At 36.8% G+C, this 17,855-nt stretch overlaps 1 protein-coding gene across 7 annotated transcripts in view; it reads left to right on the top strand.

The window, feature by feature from the left end:
- The window catches only part of Inpp4b (inositol polyphosphate-4-phosphatase type II B), a 765,962-nt gene that overhangs the window by 660,318 nt on the left and 87,789 nt on the right, over nt 1-17,855 (top strand). For all 7 annotated transcript variants that reach the window (XM_063260829.1, XM_063260831.1, XM_063260834.1 and 4 more), the window contains 2 exons: nt 3,487-3,599; nt 6,858-7,012. In XM_063260829.1, the coding sequence (XP_063116899.1) occupies nt 3,487-3,599; nt 6,858-7,012 (268 nt within the window). The remainder of the gene's footprint in view (nt 1-3,486; nt 3,600-6,857; nt 7,013-17,855) is intronic.

The raw sequence follows: 17,855 nt of genomic DNA on the forward strand, positions 1-17,855 counted from the left end.
AAAACCAGTCTCCATTCTATGTAGGCCATTATTTTCAACAAATACATCATCTGTATCTATTTAGTTAACATTCTATCTTTCTGTCACTGTGTCATCACATCTTGCAGTCTTAGACCAATCAGCCATGCTACCTCAAGAGTTTGTCATTACATTTGAAAGCCCCAGCTATTTTCAAGCCCGTCATTACCAATGATGCTCCTTTCCTAAGCCAGACTTGGATTTCTGTGGTCTGCAGGATTTTTACCAAGTTGAAAAAAATTTGGCAACAACTAAAATGTTGGGTTGACAGCCATGTGCTCTGAATAAAACAAACTCTGTTGTTGTAGAAATAGAAAAAGGATCTTGCAAATTTGAAAATTATTGAAACAACTTCCTCCTAAGAAATTTGTCACGGAGAGAAAGACAAGCATCAGCAACGTCTTGTATCTGTTCTAAGCACTGTCTTTAAGTGAGAAGGCAAAGGATGGCCCTTTCTTTGATTTACATGTAGTAGCCTGATAGTCTGTGTGCAGATAACCTTATTAAGAATTTGCATGTCAACAAGGAAACTAAGTTATTTTGATAAATATTTTGCTTTGTTCTGGAGCCCCAGCATTCAGAAGAGGTCAGCCTGTTTTGTAAATACTAGAGCTCTCTGTACTGTCATCTACTGAGAGCACCAGCAGAGATTTGGAAGACGTTAGTGAGAGGTTGGGAGAGTCAACTGCAGACTTGACTCTTGTCCTGACCTAAAAAAAAAGAAACCTCAAACACTGTGTTTGCTTTGCTTTACTATAACAAAATTCCTGAGATAACCAGCTTATTTTTCAGCTCACAGTCTTGGAGTTTCCAGTGAGGAGTCGGGCCTTGTGCATGTGATAAGGCTGCATGCACAAGAGGGCGGGGAGGCGGGGTGTGCATGGGGAAAAACATCTCATGACATCTGGGCCACCTGCAGGAAAAAGGGAAAGAACTGGGTCAGGATCTCAGCATCCACTTTGAAGTCTCTAGTTGAGGTGTCAGGTGTCCCCAGAAGGTCTTTGCTGATGTTTTGATGTTTTCCCCTTGGCTTATTTTTTTTTCTTTTTTTTTCTTTTTCTTTTTCTCGGTACCGGGGATCGAACTCATCGAACTCATGACCGCCTGCTTGCAAGGCAGGTGCTTATGTCGCTGAGCTAAATCCCCAGCCCCTTCCCTTTGGCTTCTAATTCTTTCAGAATCCGGGTGCATGTTTCCTTTGCTCTTCTCCCCTTCACACCCAGCTATTCTGCAATTACTCACCTCTCTCCCTGGACTTCGCATCTTCGCTTCCATCATAGGCGTACTGCAATTTCATGCACTGACAGTGGCTTAGATACCTATCCCACCTTCCTAGTCTGAAGCTATTTGAATATCTTTTTATCATATCATAAGAATTTAGGGTTTTCTTTTCAGATACATATACTATGTTCTCTATCACTCTTACAAGGATTTTATTATTTTAAAATATGTATCTATTTTCAATGACATAAAAGGCAATCAAAATTATATTAAATGCTAAAACCTAATAGTGATCTAAATTAATATCTTATTTTTCCTATGTATACTTATAGAAAGAAATCATCACATGAATAGGTGAACACACACGTGCGCACATTACATGAATAAATTAATTCAGTAATCTGACCAATTTCAACAGTGTCAAGGCTATAGCTGTCCATAATTTTTAATGGTTCCTTGTGATTTTGATTTATAGGTTACTCTAGGTTTGTTTTGGTTACCATTTATCAACCATTAAACACAATGACTGTGGACCTGATTCTTTATTCCTCACCTTCCATGAGTATAAATTTAAAAGCACTAATACTGTCCTTCGCCTTCTTTGATGAGTTACAGAGTTCTGGGCTGGTTTATCACTCTTTTAAAAGCATCCTTTCCTTTGTCTTTAGGCTGTGTCCTGTTAACATTCCTGTGAATTAGAGTCACCTACCTCGGAGATGTGAGCATTTTAAGCCACAACTTCTTTTTCTTATGAGAAGCATCTGCTAACATAGTAAAGATTTGACCTTTCAAAACTATACCTTTTGGGCATTAATATAGTAAAATCATGCATAATTTTTTAAAATTTTATATGAATATTTTGAATCCCACCTCCCTAACAAAGCCTGTATGTTTCAGTTATACCTGACTTTCCTCTATTCTATACTCATGAAATCCCACATGATATATGCTTGCTTTCAATGAACGTTTTCACTTTGCCAGCCACTTCTATGAAAGATATGCACTGCTAATATGGTTCATTGAGATATATCCTCTAATCTGTAGGTGATATAAATAACTATTCAAAATGTTTGCTAATGCATTATGGTAAGATTCAGAAAGCACAATGTCCCCTTGCTATTATAACAAATTTTTGGTTTTCAACATTATACAACCATTTTTTGGTGTAGTTGGATAAACTAGATAAGGTTGTGATTCTCATATCTTCTCCTTTGTTTTTAACCTGATCAAGTCTCTCATAAATTCTTCTACTTCTTTTGTGAATTCAAAAGTATCTTTTTGTTGTATAAAGTACAAAGCAACACTTTTCTCGAAAGCTTCTCCTTTTACCTATGTTTCTAACCTTACAAAACCTTAGGGACATGTGTATCATAATTACATATAGCATCATTTTAGTGTAAAGTGTATCACATCTATTACCCTCTGCTTAGTTATTTCTGTGTAAGGATCTGAACAACCAGTGACATGTCCTAGTTTCTAACCTGGTTGTGTCATTGGCCTTTGCCTCGGTGATTTCTTTTTGTCATACCCATGTCCCTTTATAGCCATGGTTCTCAATTGGGACAGGATTTTTACAACCAAGAACATTTGAACATGTGCAGAGATAGACAGACAGACAAACAGGCAGATAGACAGATAGATTGATTGATATTTCTGGCAGATATATATTTGCATCATCACAATGGAATGGATGTGTCTTTCCCCTAAGTGGTAGAGTACAGGGATGCTGCTCAACATTCTATAATGGAAACTATATCCTTCCCCAACAGAATAATTATTTCAAATCAACAATGCCAGGGTTGAGGAAATCTACTGTAAGGAAACTGACTTCAGGTTTTAAAATTGAACTTTCAGATTTCTCTAGCCCCTGAGATGTTCAATTTAATAAAGTCTTTTGATTCAAACTAGTTACTCAGTAGCAGAAAATGTTATGCCCCATGATATTTCTGTGTTATGGAATGGTGAAAGTGAAACAGCAGCTGTCATCTTCATTAAAAATATTTTCTTTGTTGGTAGAAAAAAGTATGACCAATTAACATTACCATAGTTACACAGAGCAGGGAATGGAGAAAACTGAAGTGTATTTACAAATAGAGAATAGAACTGGGAGGATTGATATTGCCGTCAGATACTCCTGACTCCAAACGACACTTGCTCTCTTGCAAGTTGCATTTGCTGAAGAAATTTACTTGGGTAGCATAATGCTAACACTGTTTCATTTTTCTCTCCTTTTTACCCCACCTTCAGACATTTCACATTTTCAAGAACAAAATGACTTAAAAGGATTACTAGAAAATCTTCATCAAAATATTCAAGCCAAAAAAAGAAAGAATGTAGAAATCATGTGGCTGGCTGCAACGGTGAGCACTCATGTCAAATCTCATTTTCCACCACAGCATGCATTATCTGTTATCTATTAGGCACGGTCCAGCCTGTGCACTGTGGGTTAACGGTATCATCCCTATTACTCGGGGAAAGAGGCATTGTCATCTGGTTGGTAGTCCTGGCGGTAGGCAAGAGCATACAGATGAGGGAGAAACACTCAACAAGAATGAATCGTGCTCCTTATCTACTCTTACCATTCTGGGATAGATCTGTCAGTCTGGGGTTCAAATGAATTAGATGCGATTTTCTTGGTATTGCTGGTTGCCCTCTGAGAGGGCAACTGAGTTTCCTGTATCACCCAGAATTTTGATCTGTAGCTCTAGAGACATATGGTTTCAACAGAATGTGGTTATCAGATCTCTAACTCACAGCTTCAATAAGGCTTCTGGACATATTGTTCAGATAATGAGCTTGTAAATGTGTTTGTTAATTTAGATATTGGCATAGAATTTATTACTGATGGATTGATCTTGGGGTAATGAGCTGTATTTTGTGTGGTTTGCTCTCACTTAATGGTACCCTTAGGGTGGAAGATCTGTCTATTTTTCCATTGTAGATTTCTGTAGAATGAGAGAGAATTACACCTGTATTTTTTAAGCTCTTTCCTGGCAACCATGAGGTGTAACTCATATGAAATTTATCAAAACTTCAGACCCAAAGAATTTTCTTTAGGGGAGCATCCTTGCACTGGGAAAGGCACACTGGAGAGATCTATGATGTATGACATTTATGTGTTTTCTGCAGTGTTATAATTTGTATCTTAGGTTAAGCAAGCTTCTAGTGTCATCAGTAGCATCTAAAACAGACTGTCTTCTTGACTGGCTGTGGCTCAATCATAATCCAATATTACTCATTCTTCTCTGGAAGAAACTAAAAGATATTCTACCGGGAGATTATTTTAAGTAATTTAGCAGGAGCAAAGCAGAAGAAAGTTTTCCTTCATACCTTTGGTGTCCCAGGGAAAATCAAGGTAACAATAAGAGGTGTTGTTTTCAGGCAGCTCATTTAAACTTAGCATCTTCGTGCCTAATGTAAAGGCCACTTGTAAGAGTGCTTCCCCAGTGTGGCTGCTTTTGGGTCTTCAAAAATACTATGATTAATAATTCTCACGTGGTAGATTGTAAGTTATTTTTTCTGTCTTACTAATAACGTGATAGCATTAAGGTAGTTTGATTGTTTGCCAAGGCCTTCCTTCATGGAAACATGTAAGTATGTAAGATACACATATTGTGAAATTATGTAGACAAGGACTCATACCAACAAACATTAATGTGTATTTTGTATTAGATTTATTTTTCCATTTGACTGAATATATATTTTCCTATAAATCCCATGTATTTCTAAAATATTTTTGGATGGTATATAATAATCACATATGACTTCTACACAGTTTAAAATTGAACACAGTTATTAATTATCATCAGTTACATATTTCAGTAGAATGGCATCTCAGTGTCAAGATTGTATTTGTAAACAAAAGAACTAAACAATACTCTCAAAATGAAGAAGCATACAAAACCCTTTAGATGTTTTTCAACAAGTTTTTATTTATGTCTCTTTTTCTTCTACTCTTTAAATCTTATTTAATGAAATATAGCTTGTGTTAGTATTTTACATCCAAATTGAAACATAAAGTTACTTGGTTTTATCTCAATTTAATTTAAATGATAAAAATGCTAGCACAGAGAAGAAAGATACTAATCAAGTGTGCTAAATCAAGCTTGTACAGTTCTAGAGCTGTAGAAATACAGAAATTAAGACCTTCATTTCTATACTCTGATGAAACTGCTCCCATCTTCACTTTACTTTAAATTTGGAACACTATCTTTAGTAGGAAAGGTACATATAATGCAAAGAGTAAATTTTAAAGAATCTGAATTCTTTTTAAAAATCATATCTCAAAAAGCATCTATTAAGATCTATTTATTACTGTGGATATAGTCAAGCTTTTAAAAGTGTGAGTTAACTATTTATTTTAAAGGATTAAAATTTTCCAAATGAAAATAAAGATTACATAGTGAAGTAGTACCCTCATGTTTCTATAGTCACTTTTATTTAAATTAGAAGCAATGAAGGTCTAAATTAATAGAGGTGTATGAATCCTACTATAAGTATCAGAATTAAAAGATGCTTTAAAAACCTTCATAAAAATCCTATCATCTTTTCTTCAAAGCAGGCAACTTTTAAAACCTCTTTGGTGGCTGATAATAAAATAGATTTTTACTGCACATATAACTTATTTTAAGTGTACATCATTTAGCATTGTTGATGCTGCAGGTGGTTAGTAGCATCTTATACTAGAAACCTATCCTGGAGTGGCAGGAAAAGAAAAGCAATGATTCACTTACTAACTTACTAACCATGAGGCAATAAGACAGGAGACTATTGGAATAACAAAACTGGAATAACAATTGAAAATTGAAATCTTAATGCCAAAGGGAAAGAATTGTGTAGAGGGAAGCTGAACCTAACAGAATTTAAAGATCTGGTCTTTGGACATAAATATATCATACTTGTACTCTGGTTCTGCTCTGTGGTGTGCAAGTTACTTGAGCTCTCTGAACCTCAGTTTTCCAGTCTGTGAAACAGGCATAAAATATACTTCCTTCTGGGTTCATGTCCAGTTCAGTACAAGGGAAAATCTGCATAAAATTTGATAGTGTTGTACCTGGCACAGAGTAGATGTGTAAAGCATGGTGGCCACTTACAGTATTCTACTAGATGGTTTTCTCATCTTATACCATGCCCATGCTTAAAATATTGTAACCTACAGCCAAGTCTACACAAGTTTCTTAAAAGTAAAGTACCATGTTGCTAGCTGGTTAAAATTTAAAGCCAGTGTCCAATTCACCCAACATCAGGCTTTCTCTTTTCTTACTGGACTTGTTGCTTCTCCCCATAAGCTATGATTGTCATCCTCATCTGCTGCAGTCCCTCCTCTTTCTGGGTACCATTGTGTTCTCTGCTGGATGTTTCCCATCCCCTGTGGCTTCAACCATCCCACAACTCATGTGCAAAGTGCTAAATAAACCTAGCTCTCTCTCTTCCCAGTCTTACCTTGGAATGAAAAGGTAAACTTTTTAAAACTTTAGAGTGCAGCTAGATCCAAATGGCTTTAATAACTGAATGTAAACCAGAAATCATAGCTTTCTGTGCTGACACTGAAAGTACATAGAAGCCGATGCTTGAATAATACACGAGAACAATAAACTGTTTTCCTACCTGTCTCTCAGATTTGTCGCAAACTAAATGGTATTCGTTTCACCTGCTGTAAAAGTGCCAAAGACAGGACGTCCATGTCAGTGACGCTGGAACAGTGCTCGATCTTGAGGGATGAACACCAGCTGCACAAGGACTTCTTCATCCGAGCACTGGACTGTATGAGAAGGTAACCCACTACCTTAAGGCCTCTTTTAGGTCAAGATCATGTTGAGATTATTGTTTGCTTAAAAAAAATATTGCTAGAGGAGTAAACAGTAACTTCACTGTGTTTCTATGGTTTGTAGCTCATGGAATGAGAGATAAAGTGATTTTTACTATTCATCCTACTTATTTTAAGTAAGGAAAGGGAACATGGGTGTGCAGGTATTAATAATGTACATAGAGGGCATATTTCTTTAGTTCCTTAGCTTTTAGCAAAAGTTAAAAGGCTCTGAACATCTCACATGTGACACATAGTACATATATTTTCTTGACATGTAAGTGGCTATGAGAATGTGCAAAATAAAACTAAGTCACTATCCAAACAAAGCCTTTCCAAATTGCAACTCACGTCCTCTTCCTATGACCTGCATAGGCTCTAAGTGGGTAACTTCCTTCCTAACATTATTTTCTTATTACTCATTGTAAAGACAGAATGACATTGATACTGTAAAATAGAGAATTAATATTGTTACAGCCGACATTTAAAATGCTGTGCCCCAAGTCATGTGTCTTGATTCATTTCCACAGTAATTAAATCTCAAGACAAAGCTGTAATGGAAAGGAAAAAGTGCCTCTTCACAATGTCTATCAGCAAGGACACATGTTAATTTAAAAGTTAAGTGAATCATCTCTTTGCTGCAAAGACTAGCTGAGAAGCACCCCAGAAGTGTGAGGGAGGCCGGGGACCCCAGAAAGCACTGTACTGTGAGCGCATGCAGGGGCTGCTGCTCAACTGGTATGGCAGTACCTCCTACTTTTCTTTTCATGGCTGCAGTTTTTGAGGGGAGACACTGATGCTCGCCTGAGCTTGTTCTGCCTGTCTGTTTCTCCACTAATGAGAAGTTTCTGAAGTCTTCTATTTTACACCATCTCGTGTCTCTTGGCATTTTCATTGTGCGGAGGAGTTCTATCATAATTTTTGATAAGTGAATAAGGATGTTTGAGAGGCCTGACATGGACATCTCAGCCATATTATTCCTATTTGGTTGGTATAAAAATTTCTTTCAAAAGTAGTCTCTCAGCATTAACAGGAAAATTTCTGAATCTGAGTACAAAATCTCCTAAAGTGCAGATAAAGAACAGAAGAAAAGAGGAACAAAGGTGCTTGGGGAGGCTATGAAGACCGCACTGTACTGTAGGGCAAGGTTGCCGTGGAACTAAAGCAATTTAACTCACAAATTATTTGGAGGGTGAAATTATTACCTGTTTAAGCTGTGGAAGCTCCTTTTAAATTAGAAAGAAGGTAGTCCTCCAATAAGTAACTATAGGGTGTATTAAAACACAAAAACACGTATCTTTATATTGGATAAAATCATTCACAATCAACACTGAATGTGCAACACATCTGCTCACAACATACCATTTATAGATATTTATCTTGGAATTCTAAAAAAAAAGTATTGGAAATTTAACCTAAAAATGCTAGTTAGCTTTAATTCTATATTCCTACTACTCTGGTAATACTTTCTCCTTTTTTTTCTAAATTTCAAATTCATCAAATTTATCCTTCCATTTTGTGTATGTAAAGTTTACATAACAGTGTGCAGATTTGTCTCTCTCTGTGTGTATATATTTTAAAGAAATGAGACTTTAAAAAAAAATAAAAGAAGTGCCTTCATCCCCTCTTGGGGTATTCTGCCTCATGATAGAAATGCGTAGGTTCAACAGACCATGCACCATAACAAAGTAGGTCAGAATGAGGAAATTTTAGCCTGCCGAACTCAGTTTGTCAAATTGTCTGCCACTTACTAGCCTTAAATAAATTAAGTGCTTATTACATCTTAGTTTCTTAGACAAGGTAGTCACCACGTGATGCCTGCAGTTCCCTCTTCTGTAAAACAATTGTAACTATATTAACTTTGTAACTAATTTAACTTTGTAGGTGTGTCTTGAGGATTAAATGAATAGATGTATGTACAATGATTAGAACAGTCTCTCATAGTAAGTTAATCTTTGATGGATAAAACAACACCAGGTTTCACAGAGTTAGAATTCTGAGTTTACAAGTATGATAAAATCTAGGTAATCATGACCTTTGTATTTTTTTGTTTTCAAAAGCATTGTGACATAGGCTTGACTTCAATACCGTGTATTAAAGTGTTCTGGCAAACAGAGTTCCAAATGTAATGTTTTATCTACTTAAGAAATAATCTCTTTAAATAATATTTTAGACTGGGGCTATAACTCAGTGCCACAAGTGCCTGCCTGATAAATGTGAGGTTGTGAGTTCAATCCCTGTACAAAAAAAAAAAAAAAAAAAAAAAAAAAAAACCCACAAAACAGTAGCACTTTAAAGCCATGCATGTGACCTGTTTACAAATTCTGTGCTATTGATAGAAAGTTGTATTCATTAAAATAAGCCTGGATTGGTTTCTTATGAACATTTTTATTGTGTGTATCATTGCATGCCATTACAAATAATTATAGAATTTGAGCCACGTTAAAAATTTCACTCAAGGAGCCACGTTAAAAATTTCACTTTATAAATAATGAAGCATGGCTCTAGAGTGTTTTGGCAGAGGCTTCATATTAGCACCTGCACAGTAACATATTCTTTTAGGTGTGCTTTAATGTTATTTATACAAATGGAATGAATTGACATCACTCAAAATTATTTGGTAATGTATTTCATTATTTCAAACATATTAGGAAAAATATAAGGCATCAAAAATAAATCACATACTTATAGAAATTCAAGACTGTTTGCAGAACCAGAGAAGTCTGATGAAAGCCTGAGGCATAAAAACATACTCTACCTCTATGAGTGGAATGCAAACTCTTACTTCAAACTTTTCTACCATAAGTAACAATTGTATCTACACAACATGCATGGTGTCTCACCCAGAATAAGATTAAATAGGAGTTGAAGAAATTCAGAAGTGTCCACAGGGGAATGCTTTCTTCTCCTTTCTGCTTTTCTATAACTTTTTAAATAACTTTTCTGCTTTTATATCATAGTTTTTCCTCATCTTTTTAAAAGTTTTGTTTTTAATCATGTCCTGAGAGAATAGTTTCATTCTTACTTCCTAGAGCCATCCACTGTCAGAGCAGCCTGGTACCCAGTCAGTGATGGCTCATATACTGTTAATAAGCCACTGAATCCAAGGTGGTTTATGTTATGGTTTCTGTTTGGATGACCACCCCCCCCCCCGAACCTCATGCAGTCAGGGAGGCAGCTGAATCTCGCATTTGTGATTGGTTTGTTGTCTAGAGCAAAGATTGGCATTGTGAGGGCTGCACCTGTCCAGAGGCGGAGCCGGCAAACAATATAAGGGAAGGAAAGAGGTGTGTTTTTTCCCTTTCCACGCTGTTTGCTCTTGTCACTTGTGACTGCCATGAACAGTTGCCCCTTAGTCATGCACCCTGTCTTGGAGCCAGCTGAGTATGGACTGAAACCTCCATAGATTGTAAGCTAAATAAAACTTTCCTTCCTTCATTTTAGGTATCAGGTATTTTGTCTCAGCAACTAGTGAAAAATAACCAAGACAGTTTCTAACCTCTGCTGATAGAGAGTGGGAAACATACTCAGGTTCAGGAGTACTCAAACCTACCCCATATTTTACAGTGTTTCCACTAAGCTCTTGTAGGTCACCCACGTCACCCTGTGATGTGTGGGAGTTTAATAACTCTCAGCTTTTCATGACTGCTCTGCTGAATTTTTGGCTACCCCAACTGCTCTGGGGGACAGGCAAATTGGAACTGTCACCCAAGGCTGGATGAAAAACTGGCTGTCTGCAGTGTTTGTCCCCAAGAATGCTAATGCTTCTGACAGTGCTTATGAATGGCTTCTTCCACTTTTCATTTCAAATTGGGTTATGAAATTGCTGGTTTCTACCATCAGCCCCACCCTGATGGAACTGGACTGAGGGAAGCTGGGAGCCAGCAGCACTGGGCATCAAAATCCCATAGGTACTATATATTCTTGCACCTCCTGAAGCAGTGTTTTATAAATGAAACCCTCTTAAATTGTTGCTTGACTCTGGTTAACTGCCAGGTAGTTGGGGAAGTATTTTCCAGTTTCACAGTTTTGCCAAGGTTTGCCCAGCTGCTCATTCACCATCTGGGAAGTCCTGACATCCAAAGTGGCCTTAAAATGCACATCACAACTGCTTCTGAAGATTGTTTGAACTACCCATGTTTAGCTCCCTTATGAATTATAATTGAGAAGATCTGAGTTGGATCCAAGGATCTAAAATTTTAATGGCTTTGCGGTATAACCCTGAAACTTTTAAAAAATCAGTGTTATAAAATGGCCTTTAAAAAGTTATTTTTGAATTTATTCTAATTTGTCATTTTACTCAACACCAGTTGCAGTTTTGTTTACCTTAGAATATTTCAGTTGCTTTGTAGGCTATTGCCTCTGGATATTTTTTAATTCCCCAAGGTTATCCTATTATTGCTGTTTTCCTGATTATAGTTTATCCTCATCTATATGAAACGTTTTCTGTTGTATTGTCATAATCTCAATAACAGTTTCAAGTTATCCATGGTTGTGGATGAAAATCAGTACCTAAAGCTTCATCTGAATGCTTATTCAGAAGTCCCCTCCCCATAATGAGCTCCACTGGAGTAGGGATTGATTTTCCTCTGTTCCTTCCTTTACTCCCAGAAACTATGACTAACCCTCATGTTATAGGCCTGTAGTTATCATTTCATGTTTGAAATGGCAGAAGAGCCCCTTGATATTGGAGAGCTAACAAGGCAACTGGAGGGGTCACACTATGTCACGGTGTTTGATGCTTGCCTGTATTGAAAGATCAAAGCCAGGGGCTGGGGATTTAGCTCAGCGGCATAAGCGCCTGCCTTGCAAACAGGCAGTCGTGAGTTTGATCCCTGGTACCGATAAAAATGAAAAAGACAAAATAAAAAAAAAAAAAGAAAGATCAAAGCCATGATTCTCAACATTCATTGACCACTAGAATGATAGAAAAAATAAAAGAAAGAAGGAAGAAAGAAAGGAAGGTAAGATGGAAAGAAGGAAAGGAAGGAAGGAAAGAAGGAAGACAAGCAAGCAAGAAAGAAAGAAAGAAAGAAAGAAAGAAAGAAAGAAAGAAAGAAAGAAAAACAATGAGAGGAGGCCAGAGTCCTCTGGGAAAAAACTAAGAGTTGAGAACCAGTTGGCTAAAGTCAGCTTTAATTAATCCAGTTTTAATTTGTTAGTAATTGACATTAATGGCTCTAAAATACCAGCAGATTGAAGTATCTATCCTTTCTTTTAATTCTGAATTTCTTTGAATTTCTTTTAATGTGTGGCCAGAGTTTTCCTTAATCATCTGCAGCAGACGTTTATGAATCATGGATAAGTAATTGGCAAGATTTGGGGTTCTGTCATTTTCTTTTAAAAGGCAGAACACAGAGTCAACACCCAATTTCAACTAGAGAATCTCTTTTGAATGTTAAGAAACACATTTTCTCTACATTTCCAGAAAAAAAAATTTAGTAGATGTCTTCAAATTTTGATTTGATTAATAGATTATAAGAATTAGTCTTTAAAGAAAGAAAACAATAAATTTGATTTGCCTGAGAAATTTCATTGGCACAAAAAAGCAGTTTTAAAACATGCATTGCACATTTATTTCTTTGAACAGGAATTCTGACATTGTGTGTGTTTACTATGTAGCAGGGTAACTTCATGTTGCCTGGGGGTCTTTTATTTATCTGCTGCTACATTGCTCTAGCAATCTGTCATTTGATGTTAGCTCTGTAAAATTAAGACAGTTCCCATGTCATTATAGTAAGGTGGCTCAGGATAAGTTACAGTGTCCAATTTGTTTTCACCTTTAAAATAAGGGACTTTCATTATTATTTTCTTAGGTAAATATTGGCTTCGTAAGAGAGACTAATGACTTAACAGCCTACTGAATTTTATCTTGTTGAATGTCACATTCTCGACATGTTGCATCTGAATGTATATGTGAGAGGAACATAATTGATGAAATATGTTGCTTTGTAAATGAGTAACCTTTAATCCATTGACATTAGTAGTATTGTATTTTTGATGACATATTCCCTTGTGGGGCTCACTTTTACAGCAGTGTAGTCCATTTGTTGCTAAAATACAAAAGTGCCATCCTTTCATTCTTCTTTAGTCTTGTTTTCAGCCTATTTCTCTTTCTTTAGCTAATTGCACCAGTTTGAAAAGAGTTGCTATTTTATAGCATCTTCTTCAAATATTAAAGAGAATTAGAAGCATTGCAGCTGTACATTGACTTTGAAGTTTGCAGCTGTACATTGACTTTCTGAAAAGACATTTTGGACAGTAGCATAATCAGGGAGAGTTTTCCCATTATTGCTGTTACCTGTTCCCTTCAGAATTTCAGTAGTGTGCTTACCATGTGACTCAAGGCCATATCTCCATCCTAGTTAATAATTACATGAAAACTGGTGCCATTTAGGATATAGTTGTTTCACTAAAATTAGGCAGAAAAACTATAAAAATATACTTCCCTGAAAGTCATGTTGGAGTGGGTATCTTTGAGTAAGTTTTCCCCAGAAGCAGCAAAGGATTTCTTTTACTGGAGAAACTAAAGAGTGACCCTTGAGGAGCTTTCAACCTAACAAAATGCAGATTTTCACTTTAGGGAATTCTCTCCCTATATTAATATGTGGCAAAGTACATTGTCACATTGTTCTGTTAGAAGAAAGACAGTTGTTCGGAGGTCTATGTCTTGCCTGTATTTGTATGGTATGCACAGTATTTGCTTCCTTCTCCTAGTGACTTCAGACTTGTGACCTCATCAACAGCGGACAACAACTGTATAAACATCATGCCAGGGAAACTACTCTAATCAATTCCTGAAACCACTGAGGATCAGCCATATACATGTATGGAGGAGCTTCTCAATATAATTCAATTTAAGGAAATTCAATCACATATATGAATGTAATTGAAACAAATAAACTTAACTTTTGCTACTTAGATTTTTAAATTCAAATTCTTAAGTCCCTTTTCTAGCACTAATTATTTATATAACTTTAGAGAAGTTAATTAATCTCCAGACCTCAGTTTTCTGTCTTCAGGGTAGTGATAATACACACTCTCTTTCCTGAAGGTGTGTTAAATGAGATCATTTATTTAAAGTCTCACCACTCGGTAGATGTGGTAGGCACTGCTTGATCAACATTACCAGTGTCTCCAACTGTCTCCCTGTCCCTACTCTGCTTATTTTTCCCTATTCCGTGTTTTTCTAAAAATATACTATAAAATTCCTCCATGTAGAGGATTCCTCTAGCTTTCAAAGTCTCAGAGTAAAAATTGCTGTATTTTAATACTTGGTTCTAAAGGGCAGCACTATTTCTCACTGCCTGTGGACCAGAATGCTTAGAATTCTTATGAGAGTCCCATTGACAGCATCAGGGAATCCAGCAGCCTGCTATGCACCTTGTGTCCTCAACAATCAGACCTAACAGGGAAATGAACTTCAGTTGTAATTAAAGACTGGCCATGGTGATGATCAATGTAATGCTAATTAAACCTTTCTATTCTCTTGCTCTGGGACTACTCTGTAATGGGAGATAAGGGGAAGGTAGGCTATTGGGGCCTGACATTTTTGATCTCTGATTAGGTCTTATTTTCAAGGAAAGGGAATATGAAGTAGGAATTAGTATTCTTCTTGGTTCTCAAGATGCATTGTCTCAGCACCCCATCAATGAAAACTGAATGTTCCATTCTTGAATGCCACAGACTTTATTGGCTAGGTAGGTATAATAATATATCAGGAGTCCCATTTTCAGAAGAAAACTGGTATATGAATCATTAGCAGAAACATAACATTGGTATTTTCATGAGTCAAAAGTAAACATCGTTTGAGTATCTGCATGATAGCTGTATTAGTCAGCTTTCTGTCACTGTAACAAATAGCTGGCAAAATCAACTTATAAAGAAGAAGGATCTATTTGGGTTCATGGTGTCAGAGGTTTCAGTCTGTGGTTAATGACTCCATTCTTTTGAGGCCTGTTGGCAAAGTAGCATGTAATTGTGGTAGCATGTGGCACAGAGAACTTCTCATCTCATGAAACCAGGAAGCAAAGAGAGACAAGTTTGCAAGGTCTCACTATTCTCATCAAGTCCATGCTCCCAGTGACCTAACTTCCTTCTTCTGGGTCACACATTCTGAATATTCCATCACCTTCCAGTAGCCCCACAGGTGGCCAAGCTTTTAACACGTGAACCTTTGGAGAAAACCCCAAACCCAGTGCACTTACTGTCTCCAAGTTGCCAAAATCTTAAATGTTCAGTTCAATGTCCTTTGAGATGCAAAGTAAACTCTTAACTGTGAACTCCTATAAAAATCAAAAAGAAAGTTCTATACTTCCAAGATACTGTAGTGCAAGAGAAATATTTCTATTCCAAAAGAGAAGAACAGGAAAATAATAGACATCAGGCCAAAGCAAAATCAAAACTTAGCATAAAAATATTGAATCTTACCACTCTATACTTTATAAGCAAAGTACATGGTGTCATGATGTGAGCTTTGAAGGTCTTGGGTACCCTCACCCATATGGCCTTCCTGTCTGCAGCCCATTTCACCACACTTTGATCTGGCTCAGTTCACTGCCTGCATCTTCCCGTGGTACGCAGTCCATGTTTCTGGCATCTCTCATTCCTAGATCTCTAAGGAGCTTTGACTTCACTCTCAGCACTTCACACATCCAATTGCTTGCAGAAAGTTTACCTGATGGCCTCCCTTTGAAATCTCAGTGGACACCTCATGACTCCACAACCCTTCCATTCTCCATGCCTGCAAAATCAGCATCTTATGGGTAATGCCAAGACCTGACATATTCACAGGCTCTAAGGTCCACTACAGCCATAGTTACTGGAATGAAGACTTCTAACTTTCTTCATGGCTGAATATGGAAAATGAATCCTAGAGAAACAATTTTCTAGGATACCCTGTATAAGCAGAGTGACTCAGAACATTCTTAAAAGAAAGTCTCTAGGAATTTGTACATACAGTGTTTGAGTCATCTATGGGTCAGGACTCGTTAATTCCTGAGATTTCTCTCAAGGCATCTTTTTTACAGTCTCAATGCAAAATACTGGATTTTTAAATTTTCTTTTAATATATTTTATTAGTGCACATCAATTTTATAAAATGTTGGTTGCAATGTGATACTTTTTATTTTTTAAGTGTTTTTTTATTAGCAAATGTTTTCAGGATGTAATGATTACATTCATTGTGGTGCATGCATGTGACACTTTTCATTTCTTTTTGTCCCCTTCTCCTGTACTCCCTCCCCTTTCTTCCATCATTTGGTCCCTGTCCTTTTTGCAAAAGTTCTGTTTCCCATTACCTTTTATTATTCCCTTTAATTTATATTCTGGGTTTCTCATATAACAGAAATCATGTGATATTTCAAAGTACATGTGTAATTTATTTCACCTAACATTATGGTCTCAAGGCGCATTCATTTTCCGACAAATTACTCAAATTTATTCGTCTTTATGGCAGAATATTGCTCCACTGTGTGTATACAGAGCACATTCTTTACCATCCATCTCTTGATGTACATATTGTCTGCCTCAAACATCTAACTATTATGAATTGTTCTGCGTTAAGCATGGATATGCGTGTGTCAGTATAATATGATATATTTAACTCTCTCAGGAAGATATCTGGCTTCCTTTTAAGAGTGCTGTTCACTTCAGCAACTGCACCTTATGTGACAAGACCATTTCACTTCTCCTTTTCTGGCCAAACTGCAGGGGTTTCAAGGTTTTTTTTTTTTTGTTTGTTTGTTTGTTTGTTTGTTTTTTGTTTTTTGTTTTTTTTTCATTGTGCTCCTTTTTTGCTCCTGTTTTTATTTGTACATCTTCCTAAAAGCAGCGGGTCACACTCATGGTACTTCCTGAACACAGTGCTGCCTTCAAATTTCCTTTGCCAGAGAAGCCTGCCTATCTCCTTTAAACAGCCTGCCAAAGTCTTAGGGAATGAACAAAATGTGGCCAAGTTCTTTGACGCAGTGTAGCATGGTGGCCTCTAGTCCAGTTTTCAACAGAGTCTTTATTTCCATCTGAAACCTTATGAACACAGCCTGTCCGCATTCTGGTGCCAGCAAAATCACCTACTAAACTCTGCTTACAACAATCTAGGCTTTATTTTCTCCAAACTCTTTACAATTCTTCTCACAAAACAAAGGCTTCTAAATTATATTCTCAGGTTCAGTTACAGCAATGAGTCCTCTTCTTGACAGCAATTTTCTGTATCACTGTAGTTAATTTTGTGTTCCCATACCAAAATACCTTGGGGTAATCAACTTTAAAATGCTTTATTTGGAGTCATGGTTTTAGATGTTCTAGTCCGATAGTACTTATCCCAGTGTTTTAGGTCTGTGACAGCGCAACACATCATGGTAAGAGAGCATATGAAAGGCTGTTCATCTCAGGTGCTCAGGAAGCAAAGAGATGGGAAAAGGCCAACATCCTCCTCATGGGAATGCCCCAACATCCTCCCCTCTTTCCTTCCTTCCTGTGAGCCCCACATCCTAAAGATTCTACTAACTCCTGGTGGCACCACAGTCTAAACTATAACATACAAAACTTTGGAGAACACTCCAGATTCAAGCTAAAGCACATGCTAAACAAGGGAAGAGATAAATTTGTACGCACAATAGCAGCTAATAATCAATAAACACTTACTGTGCCCTAAGAATGACACTAAATATTTACACAGGAACTTGTGTTAATCCTCAAAAGTATAATATGAGATAGATGAGGCTACATGTATAACAAGAAAAATTATTATAGTATTTTAGAGTACAACAAGACTCATGGTGCCCTTGGGGCAGGGATTTCTAGGCAACAT

This window comes from Cavia porcellus, unplaced genomic scaffold, assembly GCF_034190915.1.
Source record: "Cavia porcellus strain 051 isolate PalLab524CR breed Dunkin Hartley unplaced genomic scaffold, mCavPor4.1 scaffold_14, whole genome shotgun sequence".
Lineage (NCBI taxonomy): Eukaryota > Metazoa > Chordata > Mammalia > Rodentia > Caviidae > Cavia > Cavia porcellus.